Source organism: Bufo bufo, chromosome 2 (assembly GCF_905171765.1).
Source record: "Bufo bufo chromosome 2, aBufBuf1.1, whole genome shotgun sequence".
NCBI classification, from domain to species: Eukaryota; Metazoa; Chordata; class Amphibia; order Anura; family Bufonidae; genus Bufo; species Bufo bufo.
Window position 1 is genome coordinate 83,993,670 of NC_053390.1, and position 23,702 is coordinate 84,017,371.

At 42.5% G+C, this 23,702-nt stretch overlaps 1 protein-coding gene across 1 annotated transcript in view; it reads left to right on the forward strand.

Annotated features, from left to right (window-relative positions):
- Positions 1 to 23,702, forward strand: part of HCN1 (hyperpolarization activated cyclic nucleotide gated potassium channel 1) — a 465,956-nt gene that overhangs the window by 261,453 nt on the left and 180,801 nt on the right. The window contains exon 3 of the mRNA XM_040421267.1: positions 4,221 to 4,382. Coding sequence (XP_040277201.1) covers positions 4,221 to 4,382 — 162 coding nt within the window. The remainder of the gene's footprint in view (positions 1 to 4,220; positions 4,383 to 23,702) is intronic.

The following is a 23,702-nucleotide window of genomic DNA, read 5'->3' on the forward strand; positions in this document are numbered from 1 at the left end:
AATGTATGGCGCTGTGCCTAGTTGAGAGGAGGCTACAGTGCGTACCAGAGCGCCACAGCCACCTCAAACAGCTGATCATCCGCAGTATTTGACCTTCACCGATCTGATATGGATGACCTATCCTGAGGACAGGTCATCAATATCTTACTTCTAGAATGTCCCTTTAATCATTTGTATACAATTAGGGTCATTTATGAAACTGGTGTAAAGTAGAACTGGCTTAGTTGCCCATAGCAACCAATCAGATTCCACCTTTCATTTTTCAAAGGAGCTGTGATAAATAAAAGGTGGAATCTAAGTGGTTGCTATGGACAACTAAGCCAGTTCTACTTTACACCAGTTTGATAAATGACCCCAAATTGTCTCAATTCCCTAGGAGCTATAAATATGATTAAAAAAAACAAACCTTTGCACACCTGAGCAATGAAAGTAGTAATAAAGAACAAAAAAATTATAGTTTTATGGTTTCCATAAAAAAAAATAAAAAATCCCTCCTCTCTCTTCTCCAGTTCTGATCCCATGAAGCTTCTTGCTCCGATGACTTTAGTTGATTTACGGGCCGGTCATTTACATTTATGAATACATCACAATCAAGAGGAAGCTTCAGCCATTCCAAATAAAAGGCATCATAGGGAAGATTTAGCGGTGGCTGCCAGCCGAGGAATGCCCTTATCTTGGCGGGAATGTGCAGCATTTATCAACCTAAAAACATCTTCTGTTCTTCTGCAGATGAAGGGTCAAAGACAGTGCTGAGAGGACACGTCCCTGTAGTGCATGTGACAGATGCCCGGTGTTCACACATTTCCTGTTTGTACGAGTAGGTTCTTGGCTTAGGGCTAGATCTTCAGAGAATGATATAACTAGGACAACTATCTGTAAAGCCTCATGCTCATTCAACTTGAATGGGTCCGTGATCCGTCCGCACCTCAAAAAAAAAATAAAAAAATTGAACATGTTCTAATTTTTTTTGCGGTTCGTAGGCACAGAGAGAAACCCCAACGTTTGCGGGCCGCAATATGGGCATGGCCGTGTTCATGAGCCCAAAGGGTGCATTTACACAAGCCTATTTCTAATCTGCATCCCATCCACATTTTTGGCGGATTGCACGCTGACCCATTCATTTCTATGGGGTAGCAAAAAATGCAGACAGAACACGGATGTCATGTGCTGTCCGCATCTGTGCGGCCGTGCCAGAAATTATAGAACAAGAATAGGCATTTTTATTATTATTGTATACTGCAAATGTCCATTGACATGCCTGTAGGTAATATTTGTATAATCATGACCTCTCATGTACTGCAGATCTTCACTTAGAAAATGATGAGAGTATTACATATCCATTAAAGGGGTTTTCCGGGAGTTCAGTATTGATGGCCTATCCTCAGGAGATGTCATCAATATCTGAATGGTGGGGGTCCGACTCCTGGCGTCTGCCGACCAGCTGTTTGAAGAGGCTGCGCTGCTCCCGTCAGCTTACAGTATAGCAAGCACAGCGCTGGTCATTGTATAGTGGCAGTTCTCGGTACTGCAGCCTAGGCCTTTTCACTTTAACCACTTCATTACCAGACCAATTTTTCAGTTTAAGCATTAGACCTATCTAACTGCAAATAGCTAATTCATTTCTGAGCCTACGTACATGTATTTGATATTATTATTTTTTTACGGGACACCTTAGATCTTTCTCTTGTGCCGTTAGAAAAATATATGTTTAAGGAAAAACTGAAAATTATGAAAAAATAGATATTTTTCCTTGTAAAACCATTGCCATATGTTTGTCCTGTGAAAATTGATGCCCCTTGTGTCATTTATCTACTGGCTGGGCTCACCGCAAGACTTCAGCAGACTAGAGCGCAGTTTGGATTTTGGCGGCCTGATGTTTCCATCGCTGGTTCTATGACATTGTACTGCCAGTACAGCGCCAAAACATTAGAAATTCATTCAAAGTGACCTTTTTATGTTATATTCATCTTGGGGAAATTTGGACATTTTAAGCTGTTATTTTTTTTTTTTTTTATTATCCATGTGTTTAGGCACAATAAAATGCTCACTATACTAAATATAGCTAAAATGGATACCTGTATTTGAAATTGTTTATGAAAGCAAAAAGGAACAAAAAATGTGTACGTTTGTATATTCTACGCACACAAAGTCTGCTATACTTTGCGAAAAACGAATACTTTTTAAAAAAATATATTTGTTTTATGAACGAAAAAGGGGGGAAATGTGTTTTTTCGGCTGCTATACTATTGCTAAAACTAGTAAATATAGCTATAACCTTTTTATTTTTTTTATTTCACTTTGTATTATCTTTTATTCTATCTGCCACCAATGTCAGATAGGTGTGGGTCCTACCTCTGGGACCCACACCTATTTCCAGAACCAGCCAGTGAAAGTGAAGGAGAGGACTCTGTGCATGTGCAGCATGCTCTCCATTCATTTCTAAAGAAGTTTTGAAAAAAGTGCTAGCTCTTTTCCAAAGTCATATAGGAATGAATGAAGAGCGCACCACTCTTTTCAGCAAGGCCACCACTCCTTTCAGTTCTATAGGACTGCCAGAGATAGCCAAGCCAGCATTCGGCTATATTCTGCAGTCCCATAGAAACGAATAAAGGATGGCCGCACATGTGCGGCTGCTCTCTGCTCACTTTGGGAGTCCCGCACCTATCTGACATTGGTGGCAGATATGTGGTATGCCACCAGTGTTTCACATGATGACCCGTTTAGATAGTTTTTTTTTTAAACAAAAATCATTCCTGGAAAATCTGCCACGCAAGTTTGATTGATAGGGTCCAGCCATTGGCTGTCAGATTTTTTCAGAAATTGAGGGTTATCTATCATTTCGTCAGAATGTTCTATCATCGCTGTGCACGGGAAAACAGTATAATAGATCTGTGATCACATATGAACCTCAAAGGGCCATTATGCAAGATAAGTATGTAGACCATTTATGAAAAAGCTAGTTTGTTGAGAGTGAGGAGCCTGTCATAGGGCTCGTCCCTAGCAAGTTATTTAATGGTGTTTCAACTTCTCTTCCCAGTAGTAAACCACCAATAAAAACTGTCACAGCATGTAAGGATTCCCTTTACATGCAATGGAGTAGACATTAGGAAACATTGGTGTTTTCTTGGCAAGATGGTGGTGGGCCCCTTTTCCTACTGCAACTACACAGGCTACATATAGTATGTCTTCTCCTGAGTGTGTTAGTCACAAGATTAGCACCAAATTGTCTACTGCTAGAACTTTAGAGCCCTCTTTTATTAGGGACCTATAAATGTTCAGTGCTTTCACTCACATGACTGCACACAGCACCAGTGTTGGACTGGCCCACCAGAGTACCAGAGGATCCTCCGGTGGGCCAGTCCAACACTCTGTGCAGTCACGTGAGTTCCTTCCTCCACACCAAACTTTTCAAACCTTTTAAAAGTCACAAAACATGGCGCACACAAATTTTCTTTTCTTGACCTTGTCCAGTTTCAGAAAGTAGCACGAAAAGTGGTCAGGATTTCCTGGCAGTGGACTTCTGGCTGTAAAGCAACACCTTTTACAGCAACTTTGGTGCAAGTAAATTTTGTTTAAGACTGGAGTATGAAATGCCAATCTTAAAATATAAATATGGACCCATGTCCTTATGGTACCACAATATATGTTGGCTGGTAAGCGGAGAAGACACGGCCATGGTGTGCGTGAAAACCATGTGGTCACACCACCCACAGTGGGTTTCTAGTAATGCATTAAGAAATCGTTTATTTATTGGTAATGGCTGTGTGTCTTTGGGAAACGTTCTAGGGAGCGCTTGACATGCGAGTCTAGGAGATGTTTGATCCACATTACATAATAGGTTTTATGATGGAGCCCAGATATTTCATGGCTGTGTGTATAATATATTACAGTGAGTCGGCTATTTTTTTTATTTCCTCCATTATGTCTATCACATCCTTTCAGTTCTTATAGGAAACTTTCCAACTCAAATAATGTACATTACTTGAGAGAGTTCAGAGTGAAATCATAACTGGAACATGGCCGATATCTACTGAATAAGTCACCAAAGTGCTTTAAGATACCCAGGGGCCTGATCTCAACAAGAGCTCTGAAATGTTTAGCTAGGACCATGTCATGCAAGAAGGAAAAGCCAACTACTAAAAGTTCTGTAAAGTTCTGCAAATTTTCATCATAACTTCCCACAGTATTCTTAACTAATCTTTTCATTTTCTCCTGTACAGATTTTCCACATGACGTATGACCTTGCCAGTGCCGTGGTCAGAATCTTTAACCTCATTGGCATGATGCTGCTCCTCTGCCACTGGGATGGCTGCTTACAATTTCTGGTCCCTCTTCTTCAGGAATTTCCAAGTGATTGCTGGGTGTCATTAAACAATATGGTTGTAAGTATTATTATTACGTTTCCACCTCCATCATTCCGTGCCAATATATTTCTTGAAGGCAATGGACATCATTGTGGCATTTTTTATTATTATATGCATGTATTTTTGGTTGAAAAACATTTTTGCAGCTTCACGGTATATCACAGTACATTGCAGGCTGCAGGATGCTCTTCACAGCGAAATTTATCAGATCTCATCTGCCAACTCCTAAATGAACTTCTAAGCTGATTTATGACCAAATAAAAGTTGACCTCTGAGCTCTGTTTTTTTCTAAAAGGTTCCCTGTGTAGCCGCAATATTCTGGTAGCCTACAGCCACCAGCAATATTGTGATGTTAAACACAATGCTAGTTAAATGATAGCTATAGACCTTTTCCAAATGTCATCTTTTCTAAATGCCCTAAAGGGGTTATCCAACATTGTATCAGACCTCACAGAGTGGCCGGTTCTACTGTGGGGCTCATACTTGCCTGGTTTTGCCACTGGGTTCGGTCTTCATCTTCCTCAGCCAGCTCTTCATTTCCCTGGTGCCCTGATATCAACATCCTGTTGACCAGCGGGCGCATGATTGCTGCAGCCAATCACTACCCGTAGCGGTGACCTGCTCATCTTGCGTCACAACAAATGGTCACATATATATGATAAAGTGGAGAACCGCACTCAATGCAATGGACTCTGGAGCCAATCAAGGGCTGAAACCAGCCAACGTACATATAGTGAAATTGAGGCACACAGATTTTCAGTGTTGCAAGTAAATTATTTATTCAGTTTCGCTGTAGTTTCATCCAATTGCCTAATATTTATCTTCAAGGTACAAACAGAATATCTAGACCGGACGTTTCGGTCACATCAGACGTTCATCAGCGGTCACATTTTTTTATCTGTTCTGGCGGGATAAATGGATCATCAGGGCTCGGATGATCTATTCTTCCCGCCAGAACAGATAAAAAAAATGTGACCGCTGATGAAGGTCTGATGTGACCGAAACGTCCGGTCTAGATATTCTGTTTGTACCTTGAAGATAAATATTGGGCAATTGGATGAAACTATTGTGAAACTGAATAAATAATTTACTTGCAACACTGAAAATCGCATGCCTCAATTTCACTATATATAAACAAATGGTCACATGACGCAAAGGGAGCAAGTCACTGCTGCGGCCAGCAATTGGCTGCAGCGGTCACATTCCCTATGTTAACATGATGTTGATATCAGCGCACTAGGGAGATGAAGAGCTGGGGCAACCCCATCAAGTCTAAAACAGCATAGAGATGTTACTTCTCTTTTTATTCCACCGCTTTACTGGAGTAAATTTGCAACAATTTTTGTGACAAGTCACAGCTTATTAGTCTGACTCTGCCAATTAATACAATATGGGGGTCATTTATTAAGACTGGCATTTTAGACGCAGGTCTTAATATCCCCTATAGCTGGAGAGATATTTCTGTTTCTGTTAGTAAATGACCCCCTATGTATTTCTTTTCTCTGTAGCATTCAGGGTTTCTGACCTATGTGGACTTTTGTCTTTATTTAAATTAGGCAGTTGGAGCACCAAGGGGCGGGCTGTAGAGCTTCGAGCACTGCTGCAGCTACGCTCCTAGTGCTCATTACACTCTCCCTGTCCCATAATTGACAGTGCTAGACATCACATCTAATGCAGTCTTCTGGTACCTGCGCTGTTGTGCACAAACTTGGCGCCTGCGCTCTCCATCTGCTGCTGCTTGCCGATTGACAGTGTGCAGATGCCAATGACGTCATTCCACCTGGATGTGGCTCCAGAGACAGAGGAGGACCGCTTCCTCTACAGCTTTCAGTTTCAGATTATCTTTAGACCATTTATTTCTGCTTTACAGTGAATCCATCAGGGAGCTGCTCTGTCGGCTTGATGTGTAGCCCTTTTTTTCTGAATCTCATCAACCCTTATTATAGCTATATTCTTATCACACAAATAAGAATATAACTTAAATGAGTGTATATGAGTTGCCAGGAGTTCAGGCATAAGGGCTGCAAATCAAGCTGACAGAGCAGCTCTGTGACGGATTCAGTGTGAAGCAGAGAGCAAAAGACTATATATGCACAGAAACTGAAATCTGTAAAGGAAAAAAATTAGAATTTTCTAATAATCATAAAAAAATAGATTTTTAGCCCATCATGAGTAAAATGCAATAAAAAATTCCTCTAAAGAAAAATGGCTGATTTTCTCTCTCTCCCATATATATATTTCTGGAACCTTTCCCATGGAAATGCGCCTTATGTGATATAACTAAGCAGGGAATATTTTATTTTATGTTATTCTGATTTTTTAAGTGTTTGAGTTCTGATTAGTTTTAGGTAAAGATCAGAATCTCAGCTATTGTAGGCGTGAACGCAGGTATAGCTCGATTAAATCTGACAACACTTACTTTCTGATGGCTGCTTTTGTGCCAGGAAGACAAGTTTTGTTCACCGGCAGACTATTCAGAAGCTCTTGACAGATAATTATTTGTCTTCCGCAGGATTTGTCACTTCCATTTGTAAGTAAAAAGGATTTTTTTTAACTTGTTCTGGCTCCTTCCTATGTAGGCAGTTTTAACATCTCTTAGGCTACTTTCACATTAGCGTTTTTCTTTTCCGGCATAGAGTTCCGTCACAGGGCCTCTATACCGGAAAAGAACTGATCAGGCATATCCCCATGCATTCTGAATGGAGAGTAATCCGTTCAAGATGCATCAGGATGTCTTCAGTTCAGTCATTTTGACTGATCAGGCAAAAGAGAAAACCTTAGCATGCTACGGTTTTATCTCCGGCGAAAAAAACTTAAGATTTGCCTGAATGCATGCGCAGACCTTTAAAAATGAGAAATAAATACCGGATCCGTTTTGCCTGATCACACCGGAAAAACGGATCCGGTATTGCAATGCATTTTTCTGACTGATGAGGCATTTTTCGGATCCTGATCAGTCTAAAAAATGCCTGATCAGTCAGAAAAAATTACATGCGTTTGCATACAGTTTGCCTGATCAGGCAGGCAGTTCAGGCAACGGAACTGCCTCCCGGAATCAAACAACACAAGTGTGAAAGTACCTTTAGGGTCCATTCACACGTCCGTAGTGTATTGCAGATCCACAAATTGCCGGTACCCCCATAGAACTGCCTATTCTTGTCCGCAATTGCGGACAAGAATAGAACATGTTCTATTTTTTCTCGGGAGCCGTGGACCGGAAGATCGGGGCCGCACTCCGGGAAATGCGGATGCGGACAGCACACTGTGTACTGTCTGCATCTCTTCCAGCCCCATAGAGAATGAATGGGTCCGGATTCGTTCCGTAACGTTGCGGAACGGATCCGGACCCATTCTATGGACGTGTAAATGGACCCTTAGTCAAAATTTTGCTGTCAAAGTATCAGATATCAGAATATCTGTGCATCAGATATTCAGAAAACACAGTAAGTAGATGGCTAGGTGGAGGTGGTAAGGACATTTCATGGTGTAAGGACTGACAATGCTGGGGAAGTCCTTGTCTGTGCACCTGTTTCAGCTGCACATGGGCCTATAGGCCAATGAAAATGGACTGCAACATACAGTACATAGCAGCAGCGCTACTCATCCAGCTACTGTCCAGCTCCGTCCATCCTCCTCCTCTAGTAGGTGGTGGTCATGGCCGTCAGCATCTCCTGTGATTTCTGTGCTTACTCTCTATAATGGGGTCCGGTGGTGAGCTAGCCGCTACCCAGCAAATATTCTGGGATTCCTGGAGGGCATTGCTCCGGGCAAAAAAATATGCAACATATTCAAGTTCTTATCCAAAAGTTGGAAAACTGCATCATTATTGTATACTTTTGTATGTCACGTAGTGTGGTGAATTGGTGCATTCCAATGTACATGTAGTCCACGTTGATCATGCGGGCACATGAGCTAAGTCTGATCTTGGCTGTTTAACCCCATAGATGCCGACCACAGTACCTAACGTCTGTGTCACAGTGACTGACCTTGCCATTGCCCCACCTCCACCTCTCGCAATGCAATTGCAGGGTGCCGATGGTTGCTATTGCAAGGGTTTAATAGGCTGTCAGTGTAATACTAACAGGTACAGTGTCACGGAGGTACCGAGACATATGGACGTTCCCGCAACAGGTGGCAGGAGATCTGTGAGACTGGCAACATGTGGTTTGATCTGACATGTTTTCCTTTTGGATCAAATGACGTCTGTGTTTCTGGTGCTTACCACACCTTCTTTCCCCAGGTGTGGCTATTGTGGTCATTTTACCTTCTCTATGTATTGTTGTTTCTCCCACTATGCTATGCAGTTTATAGCTTCTGTTGAACTTGTGGTTAGCTTGTGTTTGGTTCTCGGCTGAGTTCCTGGTGCCACCAAAGCTTCATTAAAGATAAGTGTTTCCTTTCCCTTTTGTATTTTGTTTATATATGTGTGTGTGTTGCCTTTCCCTGTAGTTTGTCATTTGGCCTAAGGGAGACTCCTGTTCGTCCTTCCCTTTGGAGGAACAGGTAGACTCAGTTCTGACATTAGTTCCAGGGTCCTATAGGGTGAGATAGGATTCTAGGTATCCGGTGTATGAACTTGCCTAACTTTGGGGCCTGTTCATACTGGTAGTCTGTCAGGCCTGGAGTTAGGGTTTTCTCTAGGAGGTGTCCATCTTCCTTCCCTAGTTTCCAGGCCTTATTCCGGTATCCCCTTTCCCTCCTATGCTCGGTGTGGTGTTTTTTTTTTTTTAATTCGCTTTTTTGAACACACAAAGTCAAGTATAATGACAATCATTGTATACAGTCTATGACACAATGCACTTCAGCAGACTTCTATAGATGCATATATATTACATGACAATGCATAACAAACAAAACGGTAAACACCTGTGCTGTATCTACATGTTTGCGTTTTCTTGTCCAGACAAGAGGTATTTGTATTAATGATTAAAATATTCTATAAGTAATTCACATCTCGTGGCCTATCTTTTTCACAGAGATCCTCTGTTTCCCACCTATCTAGCTGTACGACTATCAAACTTGTTCTGCTCTTAAAGCTTTGGTCAGCCTTTGGACTGAATAAGCAGTTCTGGGAGACGCACACCATGCCCCCCACACCTTTTGAAATTTGGGCGAGCAGCCTCTGTTTTTGAATACTATGTTCTCATATGGTATAACAGTGTTGACCAGTTGTTTCCATTGGGTTAAGGTAGGCGCCCTATCACCCATCCATCTCATGGCTATTGCCTTACGCGCTAAAAACAATGTTTCTCTCAAAAATATCCTAGTGTGATGAGAGTACACAGTTTCATCCAATATTCCAAATAGGCAAGTCTTCGGGTGTAATGGAACTGTGTTTTCCAAGAGATCTGAGAGTAGATTTATTACCTTACCCCAAAATGTTTGTATAACTGGACACGCCCAGACGAGATGCCAGAAGTCAGCGCCCTCTGACGTGCATCTGTGGCACTCAGAATGAGTACGCCTGCCCATCCTATGTAATCTAAGCGGGGTTAGGTAGCTTTGATGTATTATGCACACTTGAATAAACTTGTTATTTATGGCTGGTGATACTAGTGTGGGGGATTCCAGTACGTCCTCCACATCTTCATTAGATAAATCAGGAATCATAGTCTTCCATTTATTTAATGCTAACATCGGGGTACCTTTCAGTTTGACATCTAAGAGGTGGGTATATAGTGCTGATATGAAGCCACGCGGTCCTTGAGAGCGTATAACACCAATCATTGGAAATGAGGACAAAAGGACTGGGATGTCCCGGTAGTGTGTCTGCAGGGCATGCCTCAATTGTAGGAACCTATAAAATGCCTGTCTCGGGAGTCCACATCTGCGACTCATGGATTCATAATCATTGAAAACATTATTACTGTATAAGTTTCCCAACGTGATAAACCCATGTTCCTTCCAAAATGTTCCGTCCCGCAGTGCCATCAGATCGGGGAACATGGGGTTATCCCAAATCGGGGTTTCCAATAGATCCGCCTCCACATTATGTAGCCGCTTACAAGCTGTCCATACCTGGACTGCCACTCTATGAATTGGTAATAGCTTACGTGGGAACAGTTTCGGTTGCTCTAGAACCGGCCATAGGTTAGTGAGGCCTAAGTAATCGGCGAGTTGTTTCTCCTGTCTATAGAGAGAGCCTCCCGGATATAACCACGACTTAATATTCCTCAATTGCCCCGCTAGGTAGTATAAGTGGATGTCAGGCCAGGACATGCCCCCTTCCTTTTTAAAGCGAGTCAGGTTCACCATCGACAACTTGGGCCTATTTGCACCCCAGATAAAAGGTGAGAGCAAGGAGGTAAGTTTCTGAAAAAATGCTTTTGGTACTAAGCATGGAGCGTGCTGCAGGACATATAGACACTTCGGCAATATAATCAATTTTATCAGATTTATCCTTCCTGATACTGACAAAGGTAATCCCTCCCACACCCTACATTTTTCTTTACAGTATGTTATGAGTGGCTGAGTATTCAGGGTATGAAAGGATGTGACATCCTTTGTTATGTATATACCTAGATATTTATAACTATTCACAATGGGTAGCTTTTCTCGGGTAAAATTATCTTCCATCTGATATAGCGGACACAGGGTCGATTTGGACCAATTTATCCTTAATCCGGAGAACTGGCCGAATATTTCTATTATAGTAATCGCCCTAGGGAGTGTGGATTCTGTCCGTGACATGAAGAGCACCATGTCATCAGCGTATAGGCCTACCCTATCTTCTTGCTCCCCTATTTGGATTCCACGGAATTGCGAGTCCTCCCTGATTCGCATAGCCAGTGGCTCTATAGCCAAAGTGAACAGCAATGGTGACAGAGGACACCCTTGCCTAGTCCCATGTCCCAGACTGAAACTATCTGACAGCATCCCATTCACTAATATATCCGCCCTGGGATGTTTATACAGCATTTCCACCCATTGTATAAAGTTAGGGCCAAAACCAAATTTCTTAAGAACCAGAAATAGATAGGGCCATTCAACAGAGTCAAATGCCTTTGCTGTATCCAAAGACGCTAAGGCCAATTTCTCCTGCCTCTGGAGTCCTATCTGGGTCAACACTTGCACCCTCCTAATGTTGTCAGTGGTGGACCTACCTGGCAAAAACCCGGATTGATCCGGATGCACCAAAGAGCTGGCTACTTTACCAAGGCGCATGGCCAAAATCTTTGCTATGATCTTATAGTCAATGTTTAATAAGGATATCGGACGATATGATCCACATTCATCCGCATCCTTGCCTGGTTTCAGAAGCACAACTATAGTCGCATCATATAATGATGGTGGGAAGCATCTATTCCTAAATGCGTCTCCATACATACGTAGCAGAAGCGGGTTGATGTGGGACGCATATTTAATATACACTTCCAGGGGAAGTCCGTCAGGACCGGGAGCTTTCCCCCTAGCCAACTGTGCTATGGATTCCTGCAGCTCTAAAACTGTTATTGGGGCTTCCAGGCCCTCCGCCGCCTCCTGCGCCAAAGTAGGGAACTCCAAATCCTCAAGATATTGCATGACATCCTCTATCTCATAGTCTACTTTGGACTCATACAAATCCCTGTAGTACTCTTGAAATCTAGCAGCTATTGTCTCCGGATCAGACAGTATCTGTCCATCTATTGCTTTGACTCGCAGTACGGCAGGGGAGGTCTGGTTTTGTTTAACAATGTGGGCCAGAAGCTTGCTAGATTGATTCCCCAGTTCAAAATACGTTTGTTTGGCAAAAACCATTTTCCTTTGAGCTTTTTCTTTAGGTAAGGCTAGGTATTGCCTCCCTGTTGTTAGCCAAGACTCTCTATTTACATCACTGAGATCGGTTATATATACTGCTTCTAGCCTGGAACATTCTGTCGCTAATCCTTCCTCCTGTCTAGCCGCAGATTTTTTAATATACGATATAGTGGATCGCAGGCAGCCTCTGAGGTATGCCTTCATAGTTTCCCACAACAATGTACTATCCGCTTCTTCTTCATGACCCTCCAGAAAAAACGCTAATTGATCGGGAATGCGATCAGACGGTCCGAACAGGGTCAACCAAAAAGGATTAATCCGTGTTCAGCATCTGATCACACCCCCACCTAGCGTCAGCTTTAGTTGCACTGGCGCATGATCGGATATACCCCTAGACCCATATTCTATATTATATGCTAAGGAGCACATATGTGAGTTGCCCAGGGCATAATCTATTCGTGATAACGTATTGTGACTGGCTGAATGACATGAGTACTGCCTGACGTCAGGATATTTAAGGCGTCACATGTCTGACCAACCAACCTCCTCCAAAAGTGCTGCAAGGGACGTCTTATTATTAAGTCGATTATCAGAAGCCTCAGCCTGATTGTGTCTATCCAGTTCCCTGTTAAGAGTCATATTAAGATCTCCAAGACCTACTATACGAGCTGACGGATAGGAGGCTGCGAAACTCACAGCCTGTTGTAGCACCTGCAAGGAGAAAGGCGGTGGGACGTACATACCTAGAATAACATACAATGTACAATTTATATACGCCGCTACAAACACATATCTCCCCGCTGAGTCTATCTGACACTTTTCCAGTTCCCATCTAAGGGACTTATGCACCATTAGAGACACTCCCCTCCCCTGGACAGATTCGTATAGCATGAATGTTGCGCCCATTGAGCCCAGGGCTTTTGTATCCGTCTTGTATTCTCGGCTGTCAAGTGGGTTTCTTGCAGGCATAGAATGTGTGGATTGAAACTCCTGACAGCCGAGAATACCATGGTGCATTTCCTTGCAGTTCCCAATCCTCTGACATTCCAGGACATTATACGCAATTCTGACATGTTAATTTGACATTAAGGACCTCATTTAATTAAGGACCTCATTTACCTCTCGTCCCTCCTCCAACACTACGTCATGATTGATACAGCACAGGACAAATAACAATTGAATTGTCAGGCTCTCCCTGACATGAACTGTGAGTGCTCGCATGATGTATCTGAGGACCATACACAGCACTCTCGGTACATAAAGACAAAATACCACGTTTGTTGGGTGGCACTTCAATTAAACGGGGTGTGCATATGGCAATTTACCAGTAGCACAATAGATCTTGTAACTGATATATAGGTAGATTGCAACTAAACCAGGAACCCAATCCCTAACTTCTAACGGGGATCCGGTACATGTCCCGGATAACTAGGCCAGCGGGGGACTCCACACCCATCCGGATTTCTCAGCTCTCACTTAACAACCTATATAACATGTGAAGCTATAATCCTGTCCAACCCACTCTTCTCCTATCACTCTTCTTTGTCCCTATCTGACTATGAACATATACAGATATTCATATAGGAGGAGCAGTATAACAGGGACTGAGATCAACCGAGCTTCCAAAAGGCTGAGTACATATTCATTTAAAACGTTACCGCTGGTCACAGGTTCAAGTCCCAGAGTCCCTTTGTCATGCCGTCAGCAAAACTTAACTGTCCACAACTTTATCTTGGAGCTCTTGCGTTTCTTCCTCTTCCATCCAGCCAGTCAGTGGCCTCTTCAGGGTTGTTAAAGAACCGACTCACTTCCCCATCCACTACTCTTAAACGGGCCGGATACACCATGGAGTATGGCAGATTCTTCTCTCTCAGCCTCCTTTTCACTGTGCCAAACGTCGCCCTTCGTTTCTGCAGTTCAGATGAAAAATCCGGGAATATCATGATGTTACTATTCTCATATTTGAGTTCCCACTTAGTGCGCGCCATCTGTAGCACATGATCTCTGTCCATAGAGTTCAAGAGTCTTGCAAGCAGAGGTCTCGGTGGGGTCCCCGGTGGAAGGGGTTTGGCGGGTACGTGATGTGCGCTCTCTATAATAAACGCTGCTGAGAAAGTCGCCTCTGGAAAGGAGCTGCGCAACCAAGTAGTGACGAATTCGCACGGATTATTGCCCTCTGCTTTTTCAGGCATTCCAATTATCCGCAAGTTATTGCGACGTGTGCGATTCTCGTATTCGTCACATTTTTGTTGCAAAAAGTTGACCTTCTGCTCCAGCTACTGTACGGTGCAACAGATGCGGACAACACACGGAGTGCTGTCCGCATCTTTTGCAGCCCTATTGAAGTGAATGGGTCCGCATCCGAGGCGCCAAAACGGCGGCTCGGATGCGGACCCAAACAACGGCCGTGTGCATGAGGCCTAAGAGTCGGTGACTTTCATCAGGAATTCATCTCGTGTTTCGTGTTGAAGGGTCTCTCTGCTCCGTTGGTTCTGGGTTTACTTTGGTTAAGCAGGCATAATCGAACCAAAGATTGGCAAGCTAGACGGATTCTGCATTGGGGTGATAATTGCGTTGACAATTGTCTGAATACATATTTTTCTGCTTTAATCACTAAAACATTACCTTCTTTTATATCTGATTTTGCCGATGTATCTCCTGAAAGTGGATGCCAGAATTTGCCTCTGCATCGGGAATATGATTGTCCTATCAATCTTATTCCCGGAGCTAAATTGCCCAAATCTAGGTTGTATAATCTTTCTGGACTTTCTGACCTCTAGCATCCACAAGGCATTTTTGCCCACAGGACTGCCACATACTGGATGTTTTTCCCTTTTCACACCATTCTTTGTAAACCCTAGAAATGGTTGTGCGTGAAAATCCCAGTAACTGAGCAGATTGTGAAATACTCAGACCGGCCCGTCTGGCACCAACAACCATGCCACGCTCAAAATTGCTTAAATCACCTTTCTTTCCCATTCTGACATTCAGTTTGGAGTTCAGGAGATTGTCTTGACCAGGACCACACCCCTAAATGCATTGAAGAAACTGCCATGTGATTGGTTGACTAGATAATTGCATTAATGAGAAATAGAACAGGTGTTCCTAATAATTCTTTAGGTGAGTGTATATAGTACAGTTAAAAAAGAATATTCCAATTCCACACAATGAATAACTTTTTTCCTGCTTCCCACTATATTGTATGGAATGATAAATGGTGCCTTTAGAAAGTACAAATTGCAAAAAACAGTCTATGTGAGTGGAAAAATATTTTAAAAAGTTATGGCTTTTAGAAGGTCGGGAAAAATAAAAATGGCGGCATCTAGAATGGTTTTATAACCACACCTGCCTGCTATTGAAAAAGCCTTGAAACATGGCTCAGGTTATCAAAAAAACTAGAGAAGCCCTTCTGTTTGTTTGGCTTTATGAGATGTTCTGATATTTGGAAAGTACTGATAATGATGCAGGTTCCAACAGGTAGAAAGAGACTTTAGGTCTATGCTCCTGATTCTATCCAAGCTGTTAGATTAGCCTGGCAGAGCAATAGGAGCACTTCCCTAGGGGCCATCACAACCTGGTGTGTCACTCAGAGGCTGCTTGTCTACATTTATTTTGACTGCATGATGCTTTATATACGCCTGTTCAAATGCCCCCTTGGACCAGAGTGGGGCACTTCAGTAAATAGCGGCTCCCCTTAATTTTGCATTAACGGGATTTCCAGCCAGTCTGATGCATAATCAAGTAATTATATTAGAAGAACTCATGCAATGCTGACTCATTAATGGATGCTTGCAAAAGCGGGAGTGAGATGAAAAATCCAGCTGGGATGCTATTTGGAGTGAACGTATACATTGGAAATGCAGATGTTATTCACAGTTATAGTAACTGAGGTGACTCATTGTTTGTTGTGGCACATTATAAGATTATAGTCTAAAACAATTCCTGCTGTGGAAGAGACACCGAAAAAGGCTGTATAAAAAAAAGCTTGTTTATAAGGTGCCAACATAATCCACAGCACTGTACACAGACCCAGGCCTCACTGGGTCTTATATTATAATCTCACTGTCCCAGATACAGACGTAATACCTTTCATAAGAGCCCAAATAGAACGCAGAAGGTGTGGACCCACTGTGTCACTGAACGGATTTAGCTTTGGGCTACTCCTAAGGGTGTCATCTAAGCGGCTCCCCTGGTTTTCACCCTTGTACAGGGAGCTGGTCTTCGCTGTAGGGGGACAACACACTAGGCCTTCACCCCATGGAGTAGTCTCTGTTCAGTGACAACTAACCCAGGCAGGTCAAGATAAAGGGACACCGGTGTGTGGCACCAAGGGAGGGGACATCCAGAATTGTAGTCAGTGGATAAGCCGAAATCAGGGCAGGCAGAGAATGTTCAGTCTAATAACAGGCGGAAGATGGGAGCAGGCAGCACGGGGTCAATACAATAAGCAGTCAGAGCTCAGGACAGGCGGCACAGGTACGACAAAGTCCACAGGCAGAGGTCAGGCATGGAAGATGAGATGACACTAAACACATCTATGCATGGACTTGGCAAGCTAGGAACCATATTGCTCAGGCATCCTTCCATATAATTAGTTAATATTGTCAGACTGGTTGAGTTACCAGTGTGATGGACTCAGTCCATCCCATGGCTAGTTGGTTAGTCTAGTCTAAAGGATGTGTGTGAGAGAGTTCTTGCAGACCAGTCCAGAGAACCTTTGTCTCTGAGACTACAGCTGCCAAAGGAGAAACTCTACAATAGTACCACTGAAGGAAAGAGACCATACTTTATAGAAAGCCTAGAAATATTCAAGGCATGCAGGCTTCTAATAACAAGGTATTTACTTGTTTTGGCATTGGGACTTGCTCCTGTGGAAAGGATTATTGCCTTCAGCACCTTCCACAATTTGAGATAGACTGGCCATCTGTATATAAAAACTGCACCCCGCAGCCCAGGAATTGCAGAAAGGGTTAATAAGAACAGAATAGCATGCCTCTGGGGACTTAGAGAGACTGCATAGTGTCTTTAGAGAGAGAGAGAGACAGGGAGTACTACCACTACCATCACTGATGCTGCCTATTCAATGCTATTTGGAGCAAGACTATACTTTTGACATATTTTGGAACTGTGCCTTTTGCTGCTATATGTACTACTACTCCTATCATCAATCCAGTAAAGAAATACTTTATTTATTGCAACCAATGGACTGACTCCACCATCCACCCGTCATCCTCTGCCTCTGCACTTCTGTCCTGCACCCAACTAAAGTTCTAGGGCACTCCAACTACTACAAGGCATGACACCCCACACTAATGTGTGTCCTGGGGGAAGAAAGGGTGTGCCCTCCAGTCACTACATGGCCCTAGGGATCCTCAGGGTGCACCTAGCCACCAGGAACTGTGAGTACTACTACCACCACAGTTTTTTTTTTTTTTTTTGCCTTCCTCTGGATCAACTTGCAGGATAACAGGCCTAACTGGATGGACAAATGTCTTTTTTCGGCCTTATATACTATGTTACTATGTTACCATCTTAGCCACTGCAACTCCCTTCCATCTCGCTTCCCCGCTGGGTCGCTGCACATAGGGTGAGGACATATTAGGATGTGCACACTGGCCCCTTAAGAGTCAGAGGGAGAGCACGTGCCCTAAGGGCTTACAGAACTGCAAGCAGGAAGCCGAGAGGCTGCAGAGGGGGTTCATATGAAATTGATCCTAGTGGGTGTTGGGGACGAGCACCTATATATATGGCAGCCTCGGACTCCCCTGTTCTGCAACTGTCCCTCTGCTTTGAGAAAAGTGCATTCTATCCTACAAGCATTGCATCCAGCAGAGAATATCAGTGACATTAAATGAAGGCCCCGTGTGTCTATGGGTCCAGGTTATGCACCTGCAAGGACCCTGTGTGCCTGCTTACAGGCTCTGTGCACATGGCTCTTGATAAATCTGCAAGTTGTGCCCTTCTGCGGTGGTACAAAGTGTACCACCTCCAGTAGTCTACCGCACTGAAATCAACAATTGTATTGGGAGGGAGCAGTAGTGACTAATAGTAACTCGTAAAACTGAACTTTTAATAAATAAGCAGTAAAAAGTGTAAGGGAATAAGATCTACAGTCCCTAAAGCATCAAGCCCCTCAAAAATATACAAATAGTCCAGATGGACCCAAAAAGCACCACATACAAATAATTGACCCTTAATAGAGTGTATAGGGGGGACAGGTAAATAAAGAGGTGGTTCTTACCCGTCCAATGGTTCGGTATCGTATGGACGTGGCTTTGAATCGAAGTAGGTGTGTGGTGGCTCTGTCCTGTTGAGGTCGTACCTCGCTTTTTCATCTGTCAGCACGTCAGTCCAAATAGCTGGCAGGGTATGGATACGGCCCAGGAACCACTTTCATGTGTTGTAATTCAGTCTTCTGGATAATATGGATGTTATATTCCCTCTTGACGTCACACCTAGCGGATAAAGACAGGGGGCCAGGTATTGCACTACCCCTAGTATGCCCTACTTCGGCTATCAGACCCTAATGACCTCCTAATACGGAGTCATCGCCCTGAAAAGAGCGGCCCCGTCTGGAACCTTACCCTATTACAGGACCCTAGACAACCCTATCAGTTACAAAAAATCTATTTAAGGCTGAGAGGGGAAGGGAACGGTGATAGATACACTAAAAAACCTGCTATCAATAAACCACAAAAAACAAAACAAGGATAGATAGTGTAGTGTCACAAAAACAAGACAAAAACGGTATAGTGACCCGACGCATTTCATCCAATTGTAGCCCCAGATTCATGTGTAGGAGCTAGAGTGTCCTACACATTCCCGTTCCATGGGGTCGCAGAAAAATAGAACATGTCCTATTCTTGTCCGTTTTGCGGACAAGAATAGCCATTTCTATTATGAGCGGCCCTTTCGGCTCCGCAAATTGCGGCAAGGACACGGACCGCATCAGTGTTTTGCGAATCAGCAATTTACGGACTGCAAATCACGGCAAATTCGTGTGCGTGAGCCCTCAAGGGAACGTCTGTAATGACGCAACACCAGATTTGCCGTTGTGGTAGTATATGTGGTCATTCTTGTCCCAGGTCTCCATTTTGTCTCTTTAAGGCTTCCATCTAAAATTGCTTTGTTAATTCTAGTATAGTTAGGTCTACCTACATCTGGACACACCATGGATTCAGAAATATTAGTAAAACTTGATTCATTTATTAATATTGTGTATTAAAATATCGCCCCCAAAAAAGTTCATTAAAACATCCTAAATTACACACTAATAACCAGTTATTGATAGGCCACAATAAAATAAATGGTTGCTTCTAAAGACAATGTAACCTGCAAACACAAAATTCAATTAAATTAGCTATATAAATGTATCTGAAGGATGGCGTATATCATTAAGATATATATAACATACGGTGCAAACCTGTGGACAATATTATCAACTCCTTAATATAGGCAAATAACAGTTATTGGATGTCACAATTTTATATCTTGTGTCGATATTGCTAATTAATATTCATTAGTTTTTCAGCAAAAATCACTATTCTGCTCTGCATCGGCAGTGCCCTCCGTGCCATAGAACAGGTAAATATATAACAAGTCTCTTTAGGGGTTTTTCGCTGAATCCCGTATATATTGTGATATTATTTCAAATGACATCCGTCCATGTGCTGTTATACTGATCCTGCTGGTTATTAGAAGTCACGGTATCTATTAATTGGGTGAATTATCATATATTGCGCAATGAAATTCACCTATTCTCTACATACCGTACTGGAAATGGTAATTCCAACAATGTTGCTTATGAAGACGTTGCTGTTAATATTTCAAGTCTTATAGTTGTTCTTGCATCTATATACTGGAGCTATTTTGGATCGCCAATTACTCACTGTTCGCTGAGTTGGGGTTGGGTCCCGTATCTGCCGTGGCGTCCCACGTGTGTTGCGATCTGGGAAACCTCCACTTTCTTTCTCTCGTGAGTGTTGTTGCGCTGTGTTTCCTAGTTGTATGGCCGCAGGATCAAGCCGGCTACTCCCAATGCGGAGTGTAAGCAACGTCGGCGTCCCACCTGTTCTAGCGCCGTCTTGGCGTAGCTCGGTCTGCTAATGAAAATTCTGTGATTCTTCTGGAGCGTTCCAGATTCTGCAAATGTAACAAGCAAACCTCCAATATGTTTTACTGATATTTCTGAATCTATGGTGTGTGGTAGGTATGCCTAACTATACTAGAATTAAGGTACTTGAAGATAGAGTCAATAAGAGCACCCGTCCAGATAAGTTAGCAGGTGAGCCGCCTCACAATTTAATTAATCTTGTAGCAATAATATTGCTTTGGTTTAGTTTGAGGTCACTATTTTGTATGTTTCTCAAAATCAAAGCTCTTCTCTATCGCGTATCTTCCCGAGGACAGCATTCTGAGCTACATTGCAATAAGGCTTTGTTCTCTCTTCCTTGCTGTATGAGAGTGATGAGTTATTATGGCTGTATACCCAGCAAGCTCGGAGTAGAATTGGTTGGTAGTGTCCGTTGCAATGCAAGCTTAGGTGCATTCACACGACCGTATGTATTTTGCGGTCTGCAAAATGCAGATCCGTTAAAAAATAAGGACGATGTCCGTGCTACTTCCATTTTCTTTTTGCAGACCCATTATAACAATGCCCATTCTTGTCAGCAAATTGCAGATCTGTTAAAAAATACAGATGACGTCTATGTTGCATCCGTTTCTTTTGCGGACCCATTGTAAGAATGCCTTGTCCACAAAACAGACAAAAATAGGATATGTTCTATCTTTTTTTGCGGGGACATACGGATACTGTGTGCTGTCTGCATTTTTGCTGCCCCATTGAAATGAATAGATTTCCATAATTTTGCAAAAAAAATGCGGAGCAAAAAAAATCGTGTGAATAAGGCCTTGTTCTGTGCCATGCGGGTAGGCGGAAACGAAAGAACCCTGATTTTTAGGCCATATTTCCTATGATGTTTATCTGTAATATATTCATTTATATTATTATAAAAATGACTGGTGTAACATTAAGGGGATTTTTCCCATATTGCTCTCCGGCCGTATATAAATGTAGATAGCAGATGACGGTACTCTGACACCGTGGTGGATTTTTCATATTCCAAATCCGCAGTGTTGTACAATATCGGCAAAGTGAATGAGCTTTAAGTTCTAGCAATTCTCATGCACACCTTGAGCGGAAAAAAAAAATTGCTGCAGAAATGGACCTGTGACATGGTTTTTTAATCTGCAGCATGTCAATTTATGTTTTGGATTTTGCAATGCAAAGGGTGAAATCTGCATCAAATCAGCAGCATTTCCGCAACAAAAAAACGATCTTTTTTTTTTCTTTCTGCTGAGGGTTTTCCAGCAGAGAGATGTCATAAAATCTACAGCATTCCAGCCATGTGTGGACATACATATGGTATATGCACATTGGTGCATATTATGGTTGAATTTTTACAGATAATCCGCAGCATAATTTCATTTACACGGTTCATAAATCCACAACATGTCAGTTTTTTCTGTGGATTTGTAGCACATGCAGATATTGGTGCAGAAACGCAGTGAAAACCAGCGGAAAATTTTCTCATAAAATCTGCATAAATGACACTTTCGTATTTACATAATTACATAATTTTGAGGGTTTTTTTTACCATGATTACGGTCATAGAGGAAATATGTAACACCAATGCCGCTGTAGTGGTAGCCCACTGCTGCATCTTTTCCAGAAAAAAAAACACAGGTGAATTACATTTTTTCACGATTTTTTAAAAATTTAGTTTTGAAGATTATATTCCGTTTTTTCTATCACATTAACGAGGGTTACGATATTTCAAGTCTGTTCTGCGCTAATAAGTCAGTGAGTGCAGAGAAGTTGTCAAGTACTACTTCAAGAAAAATAACACTGGCAAAAAGTAGAATAGGAAAACGAATAAAAATGCAGCTGCACCGTCCCAGCGAAGCCTTCTGAGAGCGCTAGTTGTAACCTTTGAAACTGTAATTGCTCAGACATAAAAGTAGGTCACTGTCAGCCTCACGCTGACTTTTTTATCTCCACCGTGCTGTTTTCCTGATAATTTCCTTTCATTATCTTCATATTGTGTTGTTTAGAGTTTTCAAGTTTTTACTTTTAATGGTAAAAAGAGACAAAATATTGATGAAATGCAAAATAGAGTCATCTGCAAATCAGAACATCCTGTAACGCAGGCTTTACCGCCCCGAAGCTTCCACATCCCCGTTTCCCGAAATGTAAAAACATGTCTGGATGTTTGTAGGAACATTGTCCTATCACTGAATATAGGCAAAGTCTTGCTTGAGCAATTGCGGTCTAAACCCCTCAAAATGCAAACATTGTTACCAACCAAAAAGAGGGGAGTATTTAAAACGTAACTTTCATTAGTTATCTTAAAAGGCCTGAGCGCGCGGTGATATGTCATTAAGATAGGACTCAGAAAGTAATGATAGCCCAGCACACAATTCCTACACCGTACCTAATGCTATGTATGGTGCTACGGCCTGAAAAATCTAAGACAACCACTTCTTTAGATCTTGGTTAAATAACTAGAAGGTAAGGTGACAAGATATCTGTGTTTCTGACCCTATGGGTGATGGTAGTAGTTCTTTATTTCAGACATACAAACGATGCCCATAGTAAAATTCCAGCTCACCCATTGTAGATTCAATCAACCCCTGGTGCACAGAACAGGTAAAGGAGTCCTTTGGTAGCAAAACAAAAAATAAATGAAGTTCCAGAACTGCAAAGTAATTGTTGTGTCGCTTGTCTCTTTATTCGTGGTAGCAAAATTACAGCATGTGGGTCAAACCTCACACTCCAACACCAGTTGACGCGTTTCAGACACTTAGTCCTTAGTCGTAACTGACATATGATACAAACGATGCCCAGCAGGTTGGTCTGATGTTCTTGTCACCTTAAAAGTGCAATCAGTCTCCTCAGTGGTCCGGTGACGCATCTATACTGGATGTTTAATCATTCAGAGCCGGGTCTCCCCACTGGTGATCTGATAGCTGTGTCATGCAGTAGAGTCCCCTGAAGAATTAAAGGGGTTGTCTTACTTCCGAAAATGCATTTATCATATAGACAAAGTTAATACAAGGCACTTACTAATGTATTTTGATTGTCCATATTGACTCCTTTGCTGGCTAGACTCATTTTTCCATCACATTATACATTTCTCGTTTCCTGGGGTTACGACCACCTTGCAATCCAGCAGCAGTGGCCGTGCTTGCACACTATAGGTAAAAGCGCCGGTCTATGTGCACTCCTATGGTCCCGGCCACCAGAGAGGCTGACGCTTTTGATACAGAATATCTCAAACCAAAGGGCAAGATAAAGACACATCTGTAGGCTTAAGGTTCAACCATGTTGAAATCTTAACATAGAAACATAGAAACATAGAATGTGTCGGCAGATAAGAACCATTTGGCCCATCTAGTCTGCCCAATATACTGAATACTATGGATAGCCCCCGGCCCTATCTTATATGAAGGATGGCCTTATGCCTATCCCATGCATGCTTAAACCCCTTCACTTTATGTGCTATATTTTATTGCACATTTTGAAAAAAAAAAAGTACTAAC